This window comes from Oncorhynchus nerka, linkage group LG1 (genome assembly GCF_034236695.1).
Source record: "Oncorhynchus nerka isolate Pitt River linkage group LG1, Oner_Uvic_2.0, whole genome shotgun sequence".
In the NCBI taxonomy this organism is placed as follows: Eukaryota; Metazoa; Chordata; class Actinopteri; order Salmoniformes; family Salmonidae; genus Oncorhynchus; species Oncorhynchus nerka.
The window spans coordinates 14,977,729-14,995,757 of NC_088396.1; the positions used below are offsets into that span (position 1 = coordinate 14,977,729).

Here is an 18,029-nt window from a genome sequence, read left to right on the forward strand (position 1 = left end):
CAGCTCTCTGGAGATACGAGTCACGGCACCACTGTAACCGATTTCCATCAAACCTTGGCTGTCAACGCTGCCACTGTTTTAGGTCCCAGGCAAGGTTGTAAACACTGAGCTATTGCAAAGACTGTCTTTAAAAGGGGCAATCTGCATTGCAAACAACAAAAAAGCAGCCACCCACCATTGCTTTGGTAAACAGCTGAGGGATGGGGCTGTAGACATGTAAACACTTTCAAATGCATATACAGAGCTTCGGATTGAAGGACTGACCATCCATCATCTGAATTGTAGTTTGAACCTGTCACGCCCTGATCTGTTTCACCAGTCCTTGTGCTTGTCTCCACCCCCCAGGTGTCGCTCATCATCCCCGGTGTAAATACCTATGGTTTTCTGTCTCTCTGTGCCAGTTCGTCTTGTTTTTCAAGTCAACCTGAGTTTATCTCCTAGCTTCTATTTTAACCAGTCTCTGTTTTTCCTAGTATTCCTGGTTTTGACCCTTGCCTGTCTTGACACTGACCCCGCCTGCCTGACAATTCTTCCTGCCCTGACCTTGAGCCTGCCTAATGCCTTGTACTGTTTGGACTCTGACCTGGTTTATAAACTCTCGCCTGTATCCGACCTGCCTTTTTGCCCACCCCTTGTGTTATAATAAATATCGGAGCTCAACCATCTGCCTTCTGTGTCTGCATATGGGTCTCGCCTTGTGCCCTTATAGAATCATGTTTTGATGCTATACAATGTAAGTTTACAATTACATTGCTTAAAAAACAATGAAATAAAACAAGCTCATATTTAGGGTTTTAATGGGGTATGTATGGGGTATGTAAGCTTATTTATAAGTTATATGCTTCAAGAATCAATGGATGTCTATCATTCATTTAAAAGTCCAACATTGGGTGTACCAATCGCAGATTTCCTCTCAAATGACTTTGAACCTTACTTGCGTCACATGTTGTCGCACAGTCTATTGTTTTTGTATTGTAGTAGGTATTTTTTCCAAAAAGTGTAAACTGGTCTGGAGAGCTGAAGTCTGGCAAAAGCTCCCATGTCAGTATTGTTTTTTGGAAACTTGCCAGCTTTACAGTTGTAACTCGTAGGCTAAAAATGATCCTATAAATTGTTTTCAGAATATAATCCCCCGTCTCCCAACCATCATTAACGTTCCACTCAAGTATTGCGTGAAAAGGGATCACAAAAAGGCGTCAAATTCAACGATGCATTTGAAGAGCAGGAGGAATAAGGGAATAGACCAATAAAAAGAGCTGCTGATGCAAGTCTTCCTTTCACCGGGTCTATGATCTCTCCGAAAATGGTAGCGGCGCACACCTCTGGCCATTCCTCTGCCTCTGCAGATTGGATTATTTGCCTTGATAAAAGGTAATTCCACATTTCTTTAACATGTATTTTGAAACCAACTTCATACTTTTCACACTACGCTGTGTTTTCGTCTGAATTTGGAGATGACTACTACGTTTTAGGCATTTCCTTCCAATGGGACCAGTGTAGCCTTTTTACTTGCCTCACAGAAGCAGGTTATCCTCCGCAATGCACTCTTTTTAGGCTACCATATGTTCTCTAACGGGTGAATTTGATACAGTGAATACCGCTAGGTTTATGCCTTTATAACATGTCTTCATCAATATGCCATATGAAACACTGCTCTAACCTACGTATGTTTATATTCTAGATACAGCCCATTTCTAAACACGATATGAACTGATTCAGAGCGTGGATGTGCCATCATTCCTAATTAACATATAATACTACTAACTGATGATTCTGAAAGTAATAGTAGGTTACGCTCTTTAATTACGAGATCGTTTACATCAAATGTCACGAGAAGATGGACAAGAACCAGTGATGTATTTACAAACACACTGCTATGCTATGGTCCCCCACTGTGGGTGCACCCCATGCGGTCTATTGAGTGACTATGGTGTACCACTGTGTAAATTATTAGATGGAAATATCAGTCATTGAGAGTTGAATGTTCATCCTCTATTTATGACTGACAGATACAGAACTCCCCATGATGGTCACGAGTTGGAAACCAAGGGATGATCCTTCTAGAAAATCAATGTTGCTATTTTCCTACTTCTACTGCACTACTCTTCATGCAGAATATAACCTTAGGTCAGAAATACTCTACACGGACTTATTTGATTCTTATTGTCCAGTGAGAATTTGTAAACACAAGCGAATACTTCTTGGATTATATGTTCTTTCTAACAGCATTTTAAATAGAAAGGGCATGTGTTGAATCACCAAAGACATCTATTAGGTGATACAGGTGGGAGGTTGTGGTCGTTTCACTGTTGATTGCTCTAGTCTAGAGCTTTAAACGTGCCATTCTAGCTTTGCCCCCCCGAGGAGCATGATGCAACTTTACCTGTCTGGAAAATGACTTGTAACACAGGGAGGAGATGATGCGGGGGCTGACATGGTTTATTCCCGGGGGTTCTCTGGGCCCTCTGCTCTAAATAAGGAGCTGTGGATAAGGCTGCAGGAGAAAGGAAAGAAAGAGGCCCCAATGCTCCAGGAAACCTACTTCTCTACAGTCTCTCCATTCTGTACCTCCATGAGAGAGAGAGAGAGAGAGAGAGAGAGAGAGAGAGAGAGAGATACACAACCGTTCTAAGGGCAGGTTCAAAGTGCATTAGCCACACGGCCATCACAGCTTGCCAGATGTGTTTACACAATACATGTCCCTTTGTCACTGTAGAGAGTACTAGGCACTTTAGGCAGTGCAGCTTAAATGAGTTGCTTTTGGTGTGGCTCATTATCCCCCGCCGGCAAACATGACTCGCCATATGATGTAGACATTTGACATTTACAGTACAGACTTTTGATTTGACTTTGGTTGGTTGTGTCACTTTCCCCACCAAATGTAAGTGCAAATACAATGTGAATGGCTAAATATAGAATTTCAGATGTGCATTGTTATACTCGGTCGTGCATTAAACACAGCAGGTATCAAAGGGCCTATACCAGCTACCAAGACAGTTGGTAGTCTCTCAAATATGTATGATCCCATAGTCAGCTAGTAAGGTACAGAACAAGCAGCTATAATATGCCACGAGGAAAATGTTTAACTCACATGATGCAATTTGGGGCTTAAAATATTGCCGGTGTGTAGGAAGGGAACGACAGGAAATAGGAATAGCTGAATATGCAGCTGTGTCCCTCACATTTAGGAAGTATCTTCCCAAATCTGCGTCCAGTCATGTTGTTACACTTTATCAGTATTGGGAAGTTATCGCACCACTAGGGAGTTGAAAGTGTGCCAGAAAAATGATATATTTTTCCCGCACTTTACCCCCAGGCTATAGGTCAGTGAAATATGTTGTATTTTATATATATATACATTACATGTGGCAAGTAATTCAACAGTGTAATGTGAAAGCAAGATAGTGGATCCAACACGGTCTTGTGAGGGGGCAAAATGGTGGTATTTATTTACAGGGGCCGAAGGAGAGCTGGATCCATTCATATTTACAAGACGTTGACAAACACTGACAAATAGACAGATCATTTAAAAAGAACAGATAATTTACTGGCTTCTAAGGCAGAGTGCCTATAATTTTGACAGTCAATAATTTCTTACATCACTGACGCTGAGAGCCCTGGGACAACATGTCACTCCAGCCCAAGCTCTCCTGAAATAAGCACAGTGTCTCTTCCACGAGATGGTTGAGCTAACGTAGGCTAATGCGATGAGCATGAGGTTGTAAGTAACAAGAACATTACCCAGGACATAGACATATCTGATATTGGCAGAAAGCTTAAATTCCTGTTAATCGAACTGCACTGATCAATTTACAGTAGCAATTACAGTGAAAGAATACCATGCGATTGTTTGAGGAGAGTGCACAATTTTTAACATGAAAAGTTATTACCAAACAAATTAGGCACATTTGAACATAAGTACAATGGTTCATTGGATCAGTCTAGAACATTAGACATACACTGCTGCCAAAATCTACATTGCACCTGCGCTGGAATAATACATATTGGCCTTTCTCTTGCATTTCAAAGATGGTACAAAAAAAATACAAAATAATGGTTGTTTTTTTCTTTGTATTATCTTTTACCAGATCTATTGTGTTATTTTCTACTACATTCCTTTCACATTTCCATAAACTTTAAAGTGTTTCCTTTCAAATGGTACCAAGAATATGCATATCCTTGCTTCAGGGCCTGAGCTACAGGCATTTAGATTTGGGTATGTCATTTTAGGCGAAAATTGAAAAATAGGGGCTAATCCTTAAGAGTTTTTAAGGAACAATATATTAAGACTACAGATTATTGCATGGAACAATATACAAACGTTTTTGAGAAAGATAATTTGTAAGATGCAATTTTATTGAGTAAATGTATTTATTGGTTTCTTTTAATTTTGATAAGAGATGAAAATGCAATGAATTGAAGGTTATTTGTTGATGTAAAAATCAAAATTTACCGATTTTAAGGTTGTTAAATTTAGAGTGGGATCGCAAGACATTCTGGGGGGAAAAATAGGGTCCTCAGAAATTCTGTCAGGAAGAAAATAGGTTCCCCAGAAATTATGTCGGGAGAAATGGGGTCCCTGCTGAAAAAGTTTGAATGCCACTGACATAGAACATTCTTTCTGGATAACTATGTGGTCTGGGTCGGCATGTGCTCTCCAAATCAATACACAAACAATCCGCTGTGGTAAGTAAGCTACAAGTCGTCGATTTTATTTAACTTAAAAGTTTAAATTCGAATAAACAACGTTAACAACTTTTGTATAAAATAGTTTGACATGTTAAGCGATAGAAGTAAGTTTGAAAATGTAACATAAACAGCCATTTTGCAAACATTTTCAATCTGTTTTTGACTAATCGAGGGGATATGAATAGAGCTGAATGTCTGACGGGTGGGTGCTCTCCAGGGAGAATTGTCACAAACAATTATTTTCCTAATTCTCTAACGTTGTGCAGAATAACTGACCAATAAGGATGTGTCCTCTCCATCTATCTAGACCCGCTGAACGCTCTGGGGAAGATGTGGACATCATCCTGGCCAGGCTGAAATGTGTGAAGGCCTTTGAGCGGTTCCACCCTAGCCTTCTACAGCAGATATGCCTGTGTGGATTCTACGAATGTCTAGAGAAGGGTATCACATGTAAGTCTTGGCTTCATGTTCAAAAGACCTGTATGCTAAAACAAGACTCTAGAATATGAGAATCTGTTCTCACCTCGTGTATTTTCTTTTACAGTATACCGTCAAGGAGATATTGGTACCAGCTGGTATGCTGTCATCTCTGGCTCACTTGATGTCAAAGTGTCAGAGACAGCAAATCATCAGGTATATTGGGAGGGGGTTATGGTGGAGTTCAAACCAGATGGTGCATTACCTCCACCTGCTGGATTGGGGTATGGTGGAGACTGGGAACTAGGTTCTTGTTGTTTATATTCTAGACTTGAAACCACAGGTGGTTAGGAATAATATTAAAGATGCACTACGCAGAAATCCCTTTGCCATTTCCTTGCAAAATAATTGAATAGTTCACCCCATTTCTGTTTATTTGACAAAACAAGCATGTATAGCGTAGATAATCATTGTATCTAAACCGCTGTGACAAACAATATATTTTACATAACCCCAAATATGATATTTTCAGCTGTTTTAAGCTGGTGTACAAAACCAAAAACTAAAGACTCAAAAACAAAACTTATGAACGGGACCCATAGAAATAGTGCACATAGAACAGATCCACCGCACCTTAGACTTTCTTTCAATGAGAATGACAGATCTAGAACTCACATTTTTATGTGCATTTGGTCGGGTTGCCCAAAAAGTGACATATTACTGCTTTAAAGCTTTGAGGATATCCTCGTCAGACTGTTGGGAGGAGGGGTTGATAGAGTAGCACAGTATTGGTCATAACACCCTAGCGGTCAAACAGGGAAATTGTTCCAATCGTTTTTCCACCATACATTTTTCCCATTTCCCTCCCAAAATGAAATGCTAATTGGCTATCATAAAGAACTACAAATACCATGATTTTCTGGATGAGACTGCCGAATCAAGGCAAAGGCTCCAATCTTGGATTAACTGTCTAATGTTAGCTAAATGTAGTAACATATAAATCGGCTACATTTATTTGTGAACTGTCTTGTGCAAGTTTTAAATTGACACAATACCATTTAGCAAAGGGGTTAGCTAGCGATGACGTGCAGGAGCTTGCAGGGATTTGTAGTCTTGTATGATGTCTAAATTCATGCTAATTAGCATTTTCGAATCGGAGAGTAAATAGGGCCAAATATATTGATAAAAGTTAACTTGTCTGAGAGAGATTTACATAGTTATCAAATCTTTACGCCAGGGTTAGCCTACACGAAACACAGCCCTTATTGTTTGACCTGTATGTTTTATGGTTATTTTGACACTTCCAATATGGGGCTCTATTGCTCTTTGCCGAGGGGGTGACCACCGGGAGATTTTTTTTGTAGAACTACTGAGGTCACTTCTGGTCACTTTAAAAAAATAAAAGATATTCTCCTCCAAAATGCACGACACTGTAATTATGTTGACACCATCGGAAATATAACTGATGTGCGCCACAGCACTATAGGTGGCTGTGCACTTGTGTCTCTCATTCGTGCCACTTCTCGCTCTGTTTGCTACAAATATAAGTTGTGATCTTCACTCTGATCTTAAAGGGACAGTGGGAGATTTTGACTTACCCAGAGTCAGTGTAGTTTGAAGTAAGTTGAAGGTAGTTTCGCAAGCCATCGACTGGAATTCTACAGGAACAGCTAGCATGCTGCTGCTAAATTAATATAGCGGAAACACTGCCTTTAATGAAAAGCGATATACTTTATTGAGTAGATGCTATAAACAGTAGATGGCATGAAAAATAGCAAATGAACAAGATTGCAAAATGAAACGGCAGATTGAAATGACCTCCCTTACTGTGAGTTACTTTTCTGTGTAATATAAATCACTACATTCAATCCATTCCTTGGTTCCAAAATAAATTGTACTACAGCAACAGTTAATATTTATGCATACAATCATTAAATACCAAATGAGATATATCAGAGGTGTGTCCACTTTCCTACAATAAATACATGATTAATATTCCTTATGGTTTGCCTGTAGTGTTGCAAAATTCCTTGAAGTTTCAATAAATTCTCAGGTTTTCCCTAATTCCCGGTTGGAGGATTCCCGGAATCAGAAGTTAAAAACCAGGAAATACCTCCAACCAGGATTTCTGGGAAACCAGGGAATTTATTGAAAGTTCCCAGAATTTTGCAACCCTAATTGCCTGACATGGGAGAAAATATTTTCAATACCTTCGATTCTATTAGTTAGTTGGTCTCCTCTCACGTCAAATGATGAACTGCACTGTAACATGTGCATGAGGAGATCAAGATGTACATTAACCCTGGAGCTCATCTGAAGAGCCAACTAGAAAGGGCACTCTACTTCACAGTGATTTGTATCTTCTGAGATTGGTAACCTTGGGGACACCAGGAGTCTTTTCCTATAATTACCAGCGCCCCATGTGCTCTAGTCTGCCTGGCGGCCCTCTGTTGATTGGAGTGATTTTAGAAACCCTCTGTCTAATGCAAGTGTTCAGATCTGCTAGATTGCATCCCACCTTTGGGAGTGATCTGATCACTGTCAAAGCCAGCATTTTGAGTCCCATTTTTAAAGGCAAGGCCCATTTTTAAGGGGATTAAAAACATTTGATTAGCATAGTACCCCTACCTCCTCCCTGTCTCTTCCTCTTTTGAAAACAACGAGGAACCATCCAAGCAGAGATCATTTTCAGTGTCTCTTGTAGGATGCTGTCACAATCTGCACTCTGGGTATTGGGACAGCATTTGGGGAGTCGATCCTGGATAACACCCCTCGGCACGCCACCATTGTCACCCGGGAATTCAGTGAACTCCTCCGCATCGACCAGAGGGAGTTCAAGTCTATGTGGGAGGTAAGCACCTCAGCATTACGCCTTACCTTTGTGGATTCAGCTTTCAATACACCATCCAGTATGATTCACCTCAGATAGTGGCTGTAGCAAAGGAGGCTGCTGAGGGGAGGACAGCTCATAATAATGGCCGCAACGGAGCGAATGGAATGGCATCAAACACATGGTACCATTCCACTTATTCCACTACAGCCATTACCACGAGCCTGTCCTCCCCAATTACGGTGCCACCAACCTCCTGTGGGCTGTAACTATCTGGTAACTATCTGTATCAGTGGACTGATGATACCCACACTGGAAATAATGATGCTTTGTGGGAGTTCTTGGATTTTCTTTGATATCTGCAAAATAAGCGTGCAGGCCTGGTGATTTAATGCCATTTACATTCTTTGAGGTGTGTCACTGAGGCAGTGGATTTTAAGTTGTGTTTATACAATGTGTTTACATCACGTGAGGAGGACATGAAAGTGCAAAGCAGGTTATTTACACCACAAGAAATATCCTTTTTGTAATATGTTAATTGGGATGGTATTTCTCTTCTCGAAAAACATCTGTTTGAAGTTCCAATGTGAGGCAGTATCATTTAGATATTTTGACCACTAGGGGGAAGTGCAGTGTTATAGACAATCGGTGCACTTCCTGTTGTGTGTGGGCTCGCCGATCTCCATGATATGTTTTACAATTGTGGTTCGACCGCTGGCGTCATCACCATCATTTAAGCGGTCATCTAGAGCCTTTCTTCCCTTGAATAATTAGTGTAGGAATAATAGTTCACCGCTGGGTAGATTTGTCCCCCCATATCTATGACAGATGGATCCTTGTGCTCAGGTCACAAGTATTTCATTGGGGATTTGTTTTGGAAGAGCAGTGTTGATGTTTCTATGTCTGTCAGTGTCACCCATGTTGGTTTAAGACTAAAGGAGTAGAGCTTGTCATTAGCAGGTCAGAAAATGATATCCCTTGCCAAATTGTTCCTTCCTGCTGCCCTGAGGAGCTCCCCTCTCCCCTATCCCTCCACCCCCTCAGCCGTACAGGAAGGCACGAGTGAGCGAGTTGGCCAGGATAGGAGGTGCCACGCTGTCCAAAGGCCCCTGTATGTCCTGGTGGAGCCACTACACTGGCTTCCTTTCCTCTGAGAGTGGAGGGCAGGCAGGGGGTGTTGTTAGTTTTAAAGCCATGGACTCTACGTCACTCACTGGTCCTTCACACTGGAACTGGAATCTGAGCCCAGTTTGAATGTATGCTATGCTGTGGACAACCACGTGGAGATACTACACGTCTCTAGTCAGAGGATAAGCTCTTCTGAGAGGTCGGTCTGAGGTGAGCCGCTCTTGGGGGGGGGGGGGGTGAAAGGCTTTTAGCTGCCAGACAGGAGCACCATGACTGTACACTCATGCTTCATTGATGGAACATGTGTTTGTCCTGTCTTAAGATAATACTTTCTGCCCACGGTCGTGGTTAGCTTTTTAGAGCGGGGATAAGAGGAGTACTGAGTGATATAATGGCCTTCTATATTGGGGCTTTCCATTGGATTTGTTGATGGGTTTCAAGCTCAGAACCTTGGATGATTGTGTAGTTATGTCCAGCGACTCCTTTTCAAACGATTCAACAGCAACGATTCAACAATAACATACATTAGTGTCGAGAGAAGCGTCTGCATTTCCCTCACTATGAGGTAACTGTTTAGTGCCTCATTGACGTGCTCCTATTTCATTACTAACACAGTCAAATCATTGGAGAGACTGTAGCAACTCACAGCCCATTGCTTAATTGCTGTCAATAGTGCTCAGTGAAAGCAATCTCTCTTGCCCCTGCCACTCTAGCCAATGCCCATGACGGCCATTTGGTTCCGCGAAACATCACTCCATTGTGGCGTTGTTGCTTGCCGTGCTGCGTTAGCTATGTCACACAAGCTGTGGGTGACTCAACTGCTATCAAAAGTGAACCCTGTGAACGTGCCCGTCGACAAGCTTTAGATGAATGATGGCGTTAGCGTGTCTCGATTGTGACTTTGGGTTGTATACTGGGCCTGCCCGTCACTCAGTGTTTTGCTCATGATCACCGGATTTCGTTGATCCCTTTCAATTCTTTTGAGAATCTCCTCTTTGCTCAGCGTCAAGGTGCTAGACACGACCTGCGATAGGAATATTTAGCCATGCTGGTGCTCACCTGTGGAGCCTTGGTTTGAGACGGTCCAGGGGTGCCCATTTATTTCTGTCAGACATGCCGCAATGCAGAAAGTGCTCCTGATATCCTGTTACTAGCAGCAGAGGGCTTTCGAAATTCTTAATTTTCTCAAATGTTTATTCCCTGCCTGTTTACGATACATCACTTGTACTGTGCCGTAATTGATTGTAAATGCAGCCTAACTCCCTGCGGCATAGACAACTTCACCTTGTGTGTTTTACTGATTGAGTCAAACGCAAAGCTAATTAAAGGCAAATGATCTCCCTCAGGCCATGACTACAGTAGTATTCAACCATGTATGAGTTGTATATCATTATTTGTCTGAAGAATCAAAGAGTAGTAGTTGCCTTAGGAGCTCCTTTGGGAGTTGATTGAGCATAGACCGATCTGTGAGCGAGAGGTCACGTTGAGGTGATGCTGAACGGAGTCGTCCGAGCCCCAGGTACATCCCCTGAGGAAGAAGATTTTTAGGTTGAGGGAGACCTTGATACACGCGAGCGTGCACACACACACACACACACACACACACACACACACACACACACACACACACACACACACACACACACACACACACACCACAGACCTCCACCCACACAGATCTGAGAAGTGAGCAGAAAGCCTTCCTTTGGCTCAATACTCCTACAGAATGGTGGCAGACTGAGAACAGCTCAACACTCCTACAGAGTGGTGGCAGACTGAGAACAGCTCAACACTCCTACAGAGTGGTGGCAGACTGAGAACAGCTCAACACTCCTACAGAGTGGTGGCAGACTGAGAACAGCTCAACACTCCTACAGAGTGGTGGCAGACTGAGAACAGCTCAACACTCCTACAGAGTGGTGGCAGACTGAGAACAGCTCAACACTCCTACAGAGTGGTGGCAGACTGAGAACAGCTCAACACTCCTACAGAGTGGTGGCAGACTGAGAACAGCTCAACACTCCTACAGAGTGGTGGCAGACTGAGAACAGCTCAACACTTCTTCAGAGTGGTGGCAGACTGAGAACAGCTCAACACTCCTTCAGAGTGGTGGCAGACTGAGAACAGCTCAACACTCCTGCAGAGTGGTGGCAGACTGAGAACAGCTCAACACTCCTTCAGAGTGGTGGCAGACTGAGAACAGCTCAACACTCCTTCAGAGTGGTGGCAGACTGAGAACAGCTCAACATTCCTTCAGAGTGGTGGTAGACTGAGAACAGCTCAACACTCCTGCAGAGTGGTGGCAGACTGAGAACAGCTCAACACTCCTGCAGAGTGGTGGCAGACTGAGAACAGCTCAACACCTACAGAGTGGTGGCAGACTGAGAACAGCTCAACACTCCTTCAGAGTGGTGGCAGACTGAGAACAGCTCAACACTGCTTCAGAGTGGTGGCAGACTGAGAACAGCTCAACACTGCTTCAGAGTGGTGGCAGACTGAGAACAGCTCAACACTCCTGCAGAGTGGTGGCAGACTGAGAACAGCTCAACCACTACAGAGTGGTGGCAGACTGAGAACAGCTCAACACTCCTTCAGAGTGGTGGCAGACTGAGAACAGCTCAACACTCCTGCAGAGTGGTGGCAGACTGAGAACAGCTCAACACTCCTGCAGAGTGGTGGCAGACTGAGAACAGCTCAACACTCCTACAGAGTGGTGGCAGACTGAGAACAGCTCAACACTCCTACAGAGTGGTGGCAGACTGAGAACAGCTCAACACTCCTTCAGAGTGGTGGCAGACTGAGAACAGCTCAACACTCCTTCAGAGTGGTGGCAGACTGAGAACAGCTCAACATTCCTTCAGAGTGGTGGTAGACTGAGAACAGCTCAACACTCCTGCAGAGTGGTGGCAGACTGAGAACAGCTCAACACCTACAGAGTGGTGGCAGACTGAGAACAGCTCAACACTCCTTCAGAGTGGTGGCAGACTGAGAACAGCTCAACACTGCTTCAGAGTGGTGGCAGACTGAGAACAGCTCAACACTGCTTCAGAGTGGTGGCAGACTGAGAACAGCTCAACACTCCTGCAGAGTGGTGGCAGACTGAGAACAGCTCAACCACTACAGAGTGGTGGCAGACTGAGAACAGCTCAACACTCCTTCAGAGTGGTGGCAGACTGAGAACAGCTCAACACTCCTGCAGAGTGGTGGCAGACTGAGAACAGCTCAACACTCCTGCAGAGTGGTGGCAGACTGAGAACAGCTCAACACTCCTACAGAGTGGTGGCAGACTGAGAACAGCTCAACACTCCTACAGAGTGGTGGCAGACTGAGAACAGCTCAACACTGCTTCAGAGTGGTGGCAGACTGAGAACAGCTCAACACTCCTGCAGAGTGGTGGCAGACTGAGAACAGCTCAACACCTACAGAGTGGTGGCAGACTGAGAACAGCTCAACACTCCTTCAGAGTGGTGGCAGACTGAGAACAGCTCAACACTCCTTCAGAGTGGTGGCAGACTGAGAACAGCTCAACACTGCTTCAGAGTGGTGGCAGACTGAGAACAGCTCAACACTCCTGCAGAGTGGTGGCAGACTGAGAACAGCTCAACACTCCTTCAGAGTGGTGGCAGACTGAGAACAGCTCAACACTCCTTCAGAGTGGTGGCAGACTGAGGACAGCTCAACACTCCTGCAGAGTGGTGGCAGACTGAGAACAGCTCAACACTCCTGCAGAGTGGTGGCAGACTGAGGACAGCTCAACACTCCTTCAGATTGGTGGCAGACTGAGAACAGCTCAACACTCCTGCAGAGTGGTGGCAGACTGAGAACAGCTCAACACTCCTTCAGAGTGGTGGCAGACTGAGAACAGCTCAACACTCCTTCAGAGTGGTGGCAGACAGAGAACAGCTCAACACTCCTGCAGAGTGGTGGCAACACTCCTGAGAGTGGTGGCAGACTGAGAACAGCTCAACACCTACAGAGTGGTGGCAGACTGAGAACAGCTCAACACTCCTGCAGAGTGGTGGCAGACTGAGAACAGCTCAACACTCCTTCAGAGTGGTGGCAGACTGAGAACAGCTCAACACTCCTTCAGAGTGGGGCAGACTGAGAACAGCTCAACACTCCTGCAGAGTGGTGGCAGACTGAGAACAGCTCAACACTCCTGCAGAGTGGTGGCAGACTGAGAACAGCTCAACACTCCTTCAGATTGGTGGCAGACTGAGAACAGCTCAACACTCCTGCAGAGTGGTGGCAGACTGAGAACAGCTCAACACTCCTTCAGAGTGGTGGCAGACTGAGAACAGCTCAACACTCCTTCAGAGTGGTGGCAGACTGAGAACAGCTCAACACTCCTGCAGAGTGGTGGCAGACTGAGAACAGCTCAACACTCCTGCAGAGTGGTGGCAGACTGAGAACAGCTCAACACCTACAGAGTGGTGGCAGACTGAGAACAGCTCAACACTCCTTCAGAGTGGTGGCAGACTGAGAACAGCTCAACACTGCTTCAGAGTGGTGGCAGACTGAGAACAGCTCAACACTCCTACAGAGTGGTGGCAGACTGAGAACAGCTCAACACTCCTGCAGAGTGGTGGCAGACTGAGAACAGCTCAACACCTACAGAGTGGTGGCAGACTGAGAACAGCTCAACACTCCTTCAGAGTGGTGGCAGACTGAGAACAGCTCAACACTCCTGCAGAGTGGTGGCAGACTGAGAACAGCTCAACACTCCTGCAGAGTGGTGGCAGACTGAGAACAGCTCAACACTCCTACAGAGTGGTGGCAGACTGAGAACAGCTCAACACTCCTACAGAGTGGTGGCAGACTGAGAACAGCTCAACACTGCTTCAGAGTGGTGGCAGACTGAGAACAGCTCAACACTCCTGCAGAGTGGTGGCAGACTGAGAACAGCTCAACACTCCTACAGAGTGGTGGCAGACTGAGAACAGCTCAACACTCCTTCAGAGTGGTGGCAGACTGAGAACAGCTCAACACTCCTTCAGAGTGGTGGCAGACTGAGAACAGCTCAACACTGCTTCAGAGTGGTGGCAGACTGAGAACAGCTCAACACTCCTGCAGAGTGGTGGCAGACTGAGAACAGCTCAACACTCCTTCAGAGTGGTGGCAGACTGAGAACAGCTCAACACTCCTTCAGAGTGGTGGCAGACTGAGAACAGCTCAACACTCCTGCAGAGTGGTGGCAGACTGAGAACAGCTCAACACCTACAGAGTGGTGGCAGACTGAGAACAGCTCAACACTCCTTCAGAGTGGTGGCAGACTGAGAACAGCTCAACACTCCTTCAGAGTGGTGGCAGACTGAGAACAGCTCAACACTGCTTCAGAGTGGTGGCAGACTGAGAACAGCTCAACACTCCTGCAGAGTGGTGGCAGACTGAGAACAGCTCAACACTCCTTCAGAGTGGTGGCAGACTGAGAACAGCTCAACACTCCTTCAGAGTGGTGGCAGACTGAGAACAGCTCAACACTCCTGCAGAGTGGTGGCAGACTGAGAACAGCTCAACACTCCTGCAGAGTGGTGGCAGACTGAGAACAGCTCAACACTCCTTCAGATTGGTGGCAGACTGAGAACAGCTCAACACTCCTTCAGAGTGGTGGCAGACTGAGAACAGCTCAACACTCCTGCAGAGTGGTGGCAGACTGAGAACAGCTCAACACTCCTTCAGAGTGGTGGCAGACTGAGAACAGCTCAACACTCCTTCAGAGTGGTGGCAGACAGAGAACAGCTCAACACTCCTGCAGAGTGGTGGCAGACTGAGAACAGCTCAACACTCCTGCAGAGTGGTGGCAGACTGAGAACAGCTCAACACCTACAGAGTGGTGGCAGACTGAGAACAGCTCAACACTCCTGCAGAGTGGTGGCAGACTGAGAACAGCTCAACACCTACAGAGTGGTGGCAGACTGAGAACAGCTCAACACTCCTGCAGAGTGGTGGCAGACTGAGAACAGCTCAACACTCCTACAGAGTGGTGGCAGACTGAGAACAGCTCAACACTCCTTCAGAGTGGTGGCAGACTGAGAACAGCTCAACACTCCTGCAGAGTGGTGGCAGACTGAGAACAGCTCAACACTCCTGCAGAGTGGTGGCAGACTGAGAACAGCTCAACACTCCTACAGAGTGGTGGCAGACTGAGAACAGCTCAACACTCCTACAGAGTGGTGGCAGACTGAGAACAGCTCAACACTGCTTCAGAGTGGTGGCAGACTGAGAACAGCTCAACACTCCTGCAGAGTGGTGGCAGACTGAGAACAGCTCAACACTCCTGCAGAGTGGTGGCAGACTGAGAACAGCTCAACACTCCTACAGAGTGGTGGCAGACTGAGAACAGCTCAACACTCCTACAGAGTGGTGGCAGACTGAGAACAGCTCAACACTGCTTCAGAGTGGTGGCAGACTGAGAACAGCTCAACACTCCTGCAGAGTGGTGGCAGACTGAGAACAGCTCAACACCTACAGAGTGGTGGCAGACTGAGAACAGCTCAACACTCCTTCAGAGTGGTGGCAGACTGAGAACAGCTCAACACTCCTTCAGAGTGGTGGCAGACTGAGAACAGCTCAACACTGCTTCAGAGTGGTGGCAGACTGAGAACAGCTCAACACTCCTGCAGAGTGGTGGCAGACTGAGACAGCTCAACACTCCTTCAGAGTGGTGGCAGACTGAGAACAGCTCAACACTCCTTCAGAGTGGTGGCAGACTGAGAACAGCTCAACACTCCTGCAGAGTGGTGGCAGACTGAGAACAGCTCAACACTCCTGCAGCGTGGTGGCAGACTGAGAACAGCTCAACACTCCTTCAGATTGGTGGCAGACTGAGAACAGCTCAACACTCCTTCAGAGTGGTGGCAGACTGAGAACAGCTCAACACTCCTGCAGAGTGGTGGCAGACTGAGAACAGCTCAACACTCCTTCAGAGTGGTGGCAGACTGAGAACAGCTCAACACTCCTTCAGAGTGGTGGCAGACAGAGAACAGCTCAACACTCCTGCAGAGTGGTGGCAGACAGAGAACAGCTCAACACTCCTGCAGAGTGGTGGCAGACTGAGAACAGCTCAACACCTACAGAGTGGTGGCAGACTGAGAACAGCTCAACACTCCTGCAGAGTGGTGGCAGACTGAGAACAGCTCAACACCTACAGAGTGGTGGCAGACTGAGAACAGCTCAACACTCCTGCAGAGTGGTGGCAGACTGAGAACAGCTCAACCACTACAGAGTGGTGGCAGACTGAGAACAGCTCAACACTCCTTCAGAGTGGTGGCAGACTGAGAACAGCTCAACACTCCTGCAGAGTGGTGGCAGACTGAGAACAGCTCAACACTCCTACAGAGTGGTGGCAGACTGAGAACAGCTCAACACTGCTTCAGAGTGGTGGCAGACTGAGAACAGCTCAACACTCCTGCAGAGTGGTGGCAGACTGAGAACAGCTCAACACTCCTGCAGAGTGGTGGCAGACTGAGAACAGCTCAACACTCCTGCAGAGTGGTGGCAGACTGAGAACAGCTCAACACTCCTACAGAGTGGTGGCAGACTGAGAACAGCTCAACACTGCTTCAGAGTGGTGGCAGACTGAGAACAGCTCAACACTCCTGCAGAGTGGTGGCAGACTGAGAACAGCTCAACACCTACAGAGTGGTGGCAGACTGAGAACAGCTCAACACTCCTTCAGAGTGGTGGCAGACTGAGAACAGCTCAACACTCCTTCAGAGTGGTGGCAGACTGAGAACAGCTCAACACTGCTTCAGAGTGGTGGCAGACTGAGAACAGCTCAACACTCCTGCAGAGTGGTGGCAGACTGAGACAGCTCAACACTCCTTCAGAGTGGTGGCAGACTGAGAACAGCTCAACACTCCTTCAGAGTGGTGGCAGACTGAGAACAGCTCAACACTCCTTCAGAGTGGTGGCAGACTGAGAACAGCTCAACACTCCTTCAGAGTGGTGGCAGACTGAGAACAGCTCAACACTCCTGCAGAGTGGTGGCAGACTGAGAACAGCTCAACACTCCTGCAGAGTGGTGGCAGACTGAGAACAGCTCAACACTCCTTCAGAGTGGTGGCAGACTGAGAACAGCTCAACACTCCTTCAGAGTGGTGGCAGACTGAGAACAGCTCAACACTCCTGCAGAGTGGTGGCAGACTGAGAACAGCTCAACACTCCTTCAGAGTGGTGGCAGACTGAGAACAGCTCAACACTCCTTCAGAGTGGTGGCAGACAGAGAACAGCTCAACACTCCTGCAGAGTGGTGGCAGACTGAGAACAGCTCAACACTCCTGCAGAGTGGTGGCAGACTGAGAACAGCTCAACACCTACAGAGTGGTGGCAGACTGAGAACAGCTCAACACTCCTGCAGAGTGGTGGCAGACTGAGAACAGCTCAACACCTACAGAGTGGTGGCAGACTGAGAACAGCTCAACACTCCTGCAGAGTGGTGGCAGACTGAGAACAGCTCAACCACTACAGAGTGGTGGCAGACTGAGAACAGCTCAACACTCCTTCAGAGTGGTGGCAGACTGAGAACAGCTCAACACTCCTGCAGAGTGGTGGCAGACTGAGAACAGCTCAACACTCCTGCAGAGTGGTGGCAGACTGAGAACAGCTCAACACTCCTACAGAGTGGTGGCAGACTGAGAACAGCTCAACACTCCTACAGAGTGGTGGCAGACTGAGAACAGCTCAACACTGCTTCAGAGTGGTGGCAGACTGAGAACAGCTCAACACTCCTGCAGAGTGGTGGCAGACTGAGAACAGCTCAACACTCCTGCAGAGTGGTGGCAGACTGAGAACAGCTCAACACTCCTACAGAGTGGTGGCAGACTGAGAACAGCTCAACACTCCTACAGAGTGGTGGCAGACTGAGAACAGCTCAACACTGCTTCAGAGTGGTGGCAGACTGAGAACAGCTCAACACTCCTGCAGAGTGGTGGCAGACTGAGAACAGCTCAACACCTACAGAGTG

The 18,029-nt window shown here is 46.6% G+C and overlaps 1 protein-coding gene across 2 annotated transcripts in view; it reads left to right on the top strand.

Annotated features, from left to right (window-relative positions):
- The first annotated feature begins 1,288 nt into the window (after positions 1–1,288).
- Positions 1,289–18,029, top strand: part of rapgef4a (Rap guanine nucleotide exchange factor 4a) — a 78,932-nt gene continuing 62,191 nt past the window's right edge. The window contains exons 1-4 of one of the 2 annotated variants that reach the window (XM_029623254.2): positions 1,289–1,371; positions 4,997–5,139; positions 5,234–5,322; positions 7,811–7,957. In XM_029623254.2, the coding sequence (XP_029479114.1) occupies positions 1,289–1,371; positions 4,997–5,139; positions 5,234–5,322; positions 7,811–7,957 (462 nt within the window). Of the gene's footprint in view, positions 1,372–4,996; positions 5,140–5,233; positions 5,323–7,810; positions 7,958–9,071; positions 9,275–18,029 lie in introns of those variants that run through there. The other variant, XM_029623593.2, reaches the window with a different exon arrangement.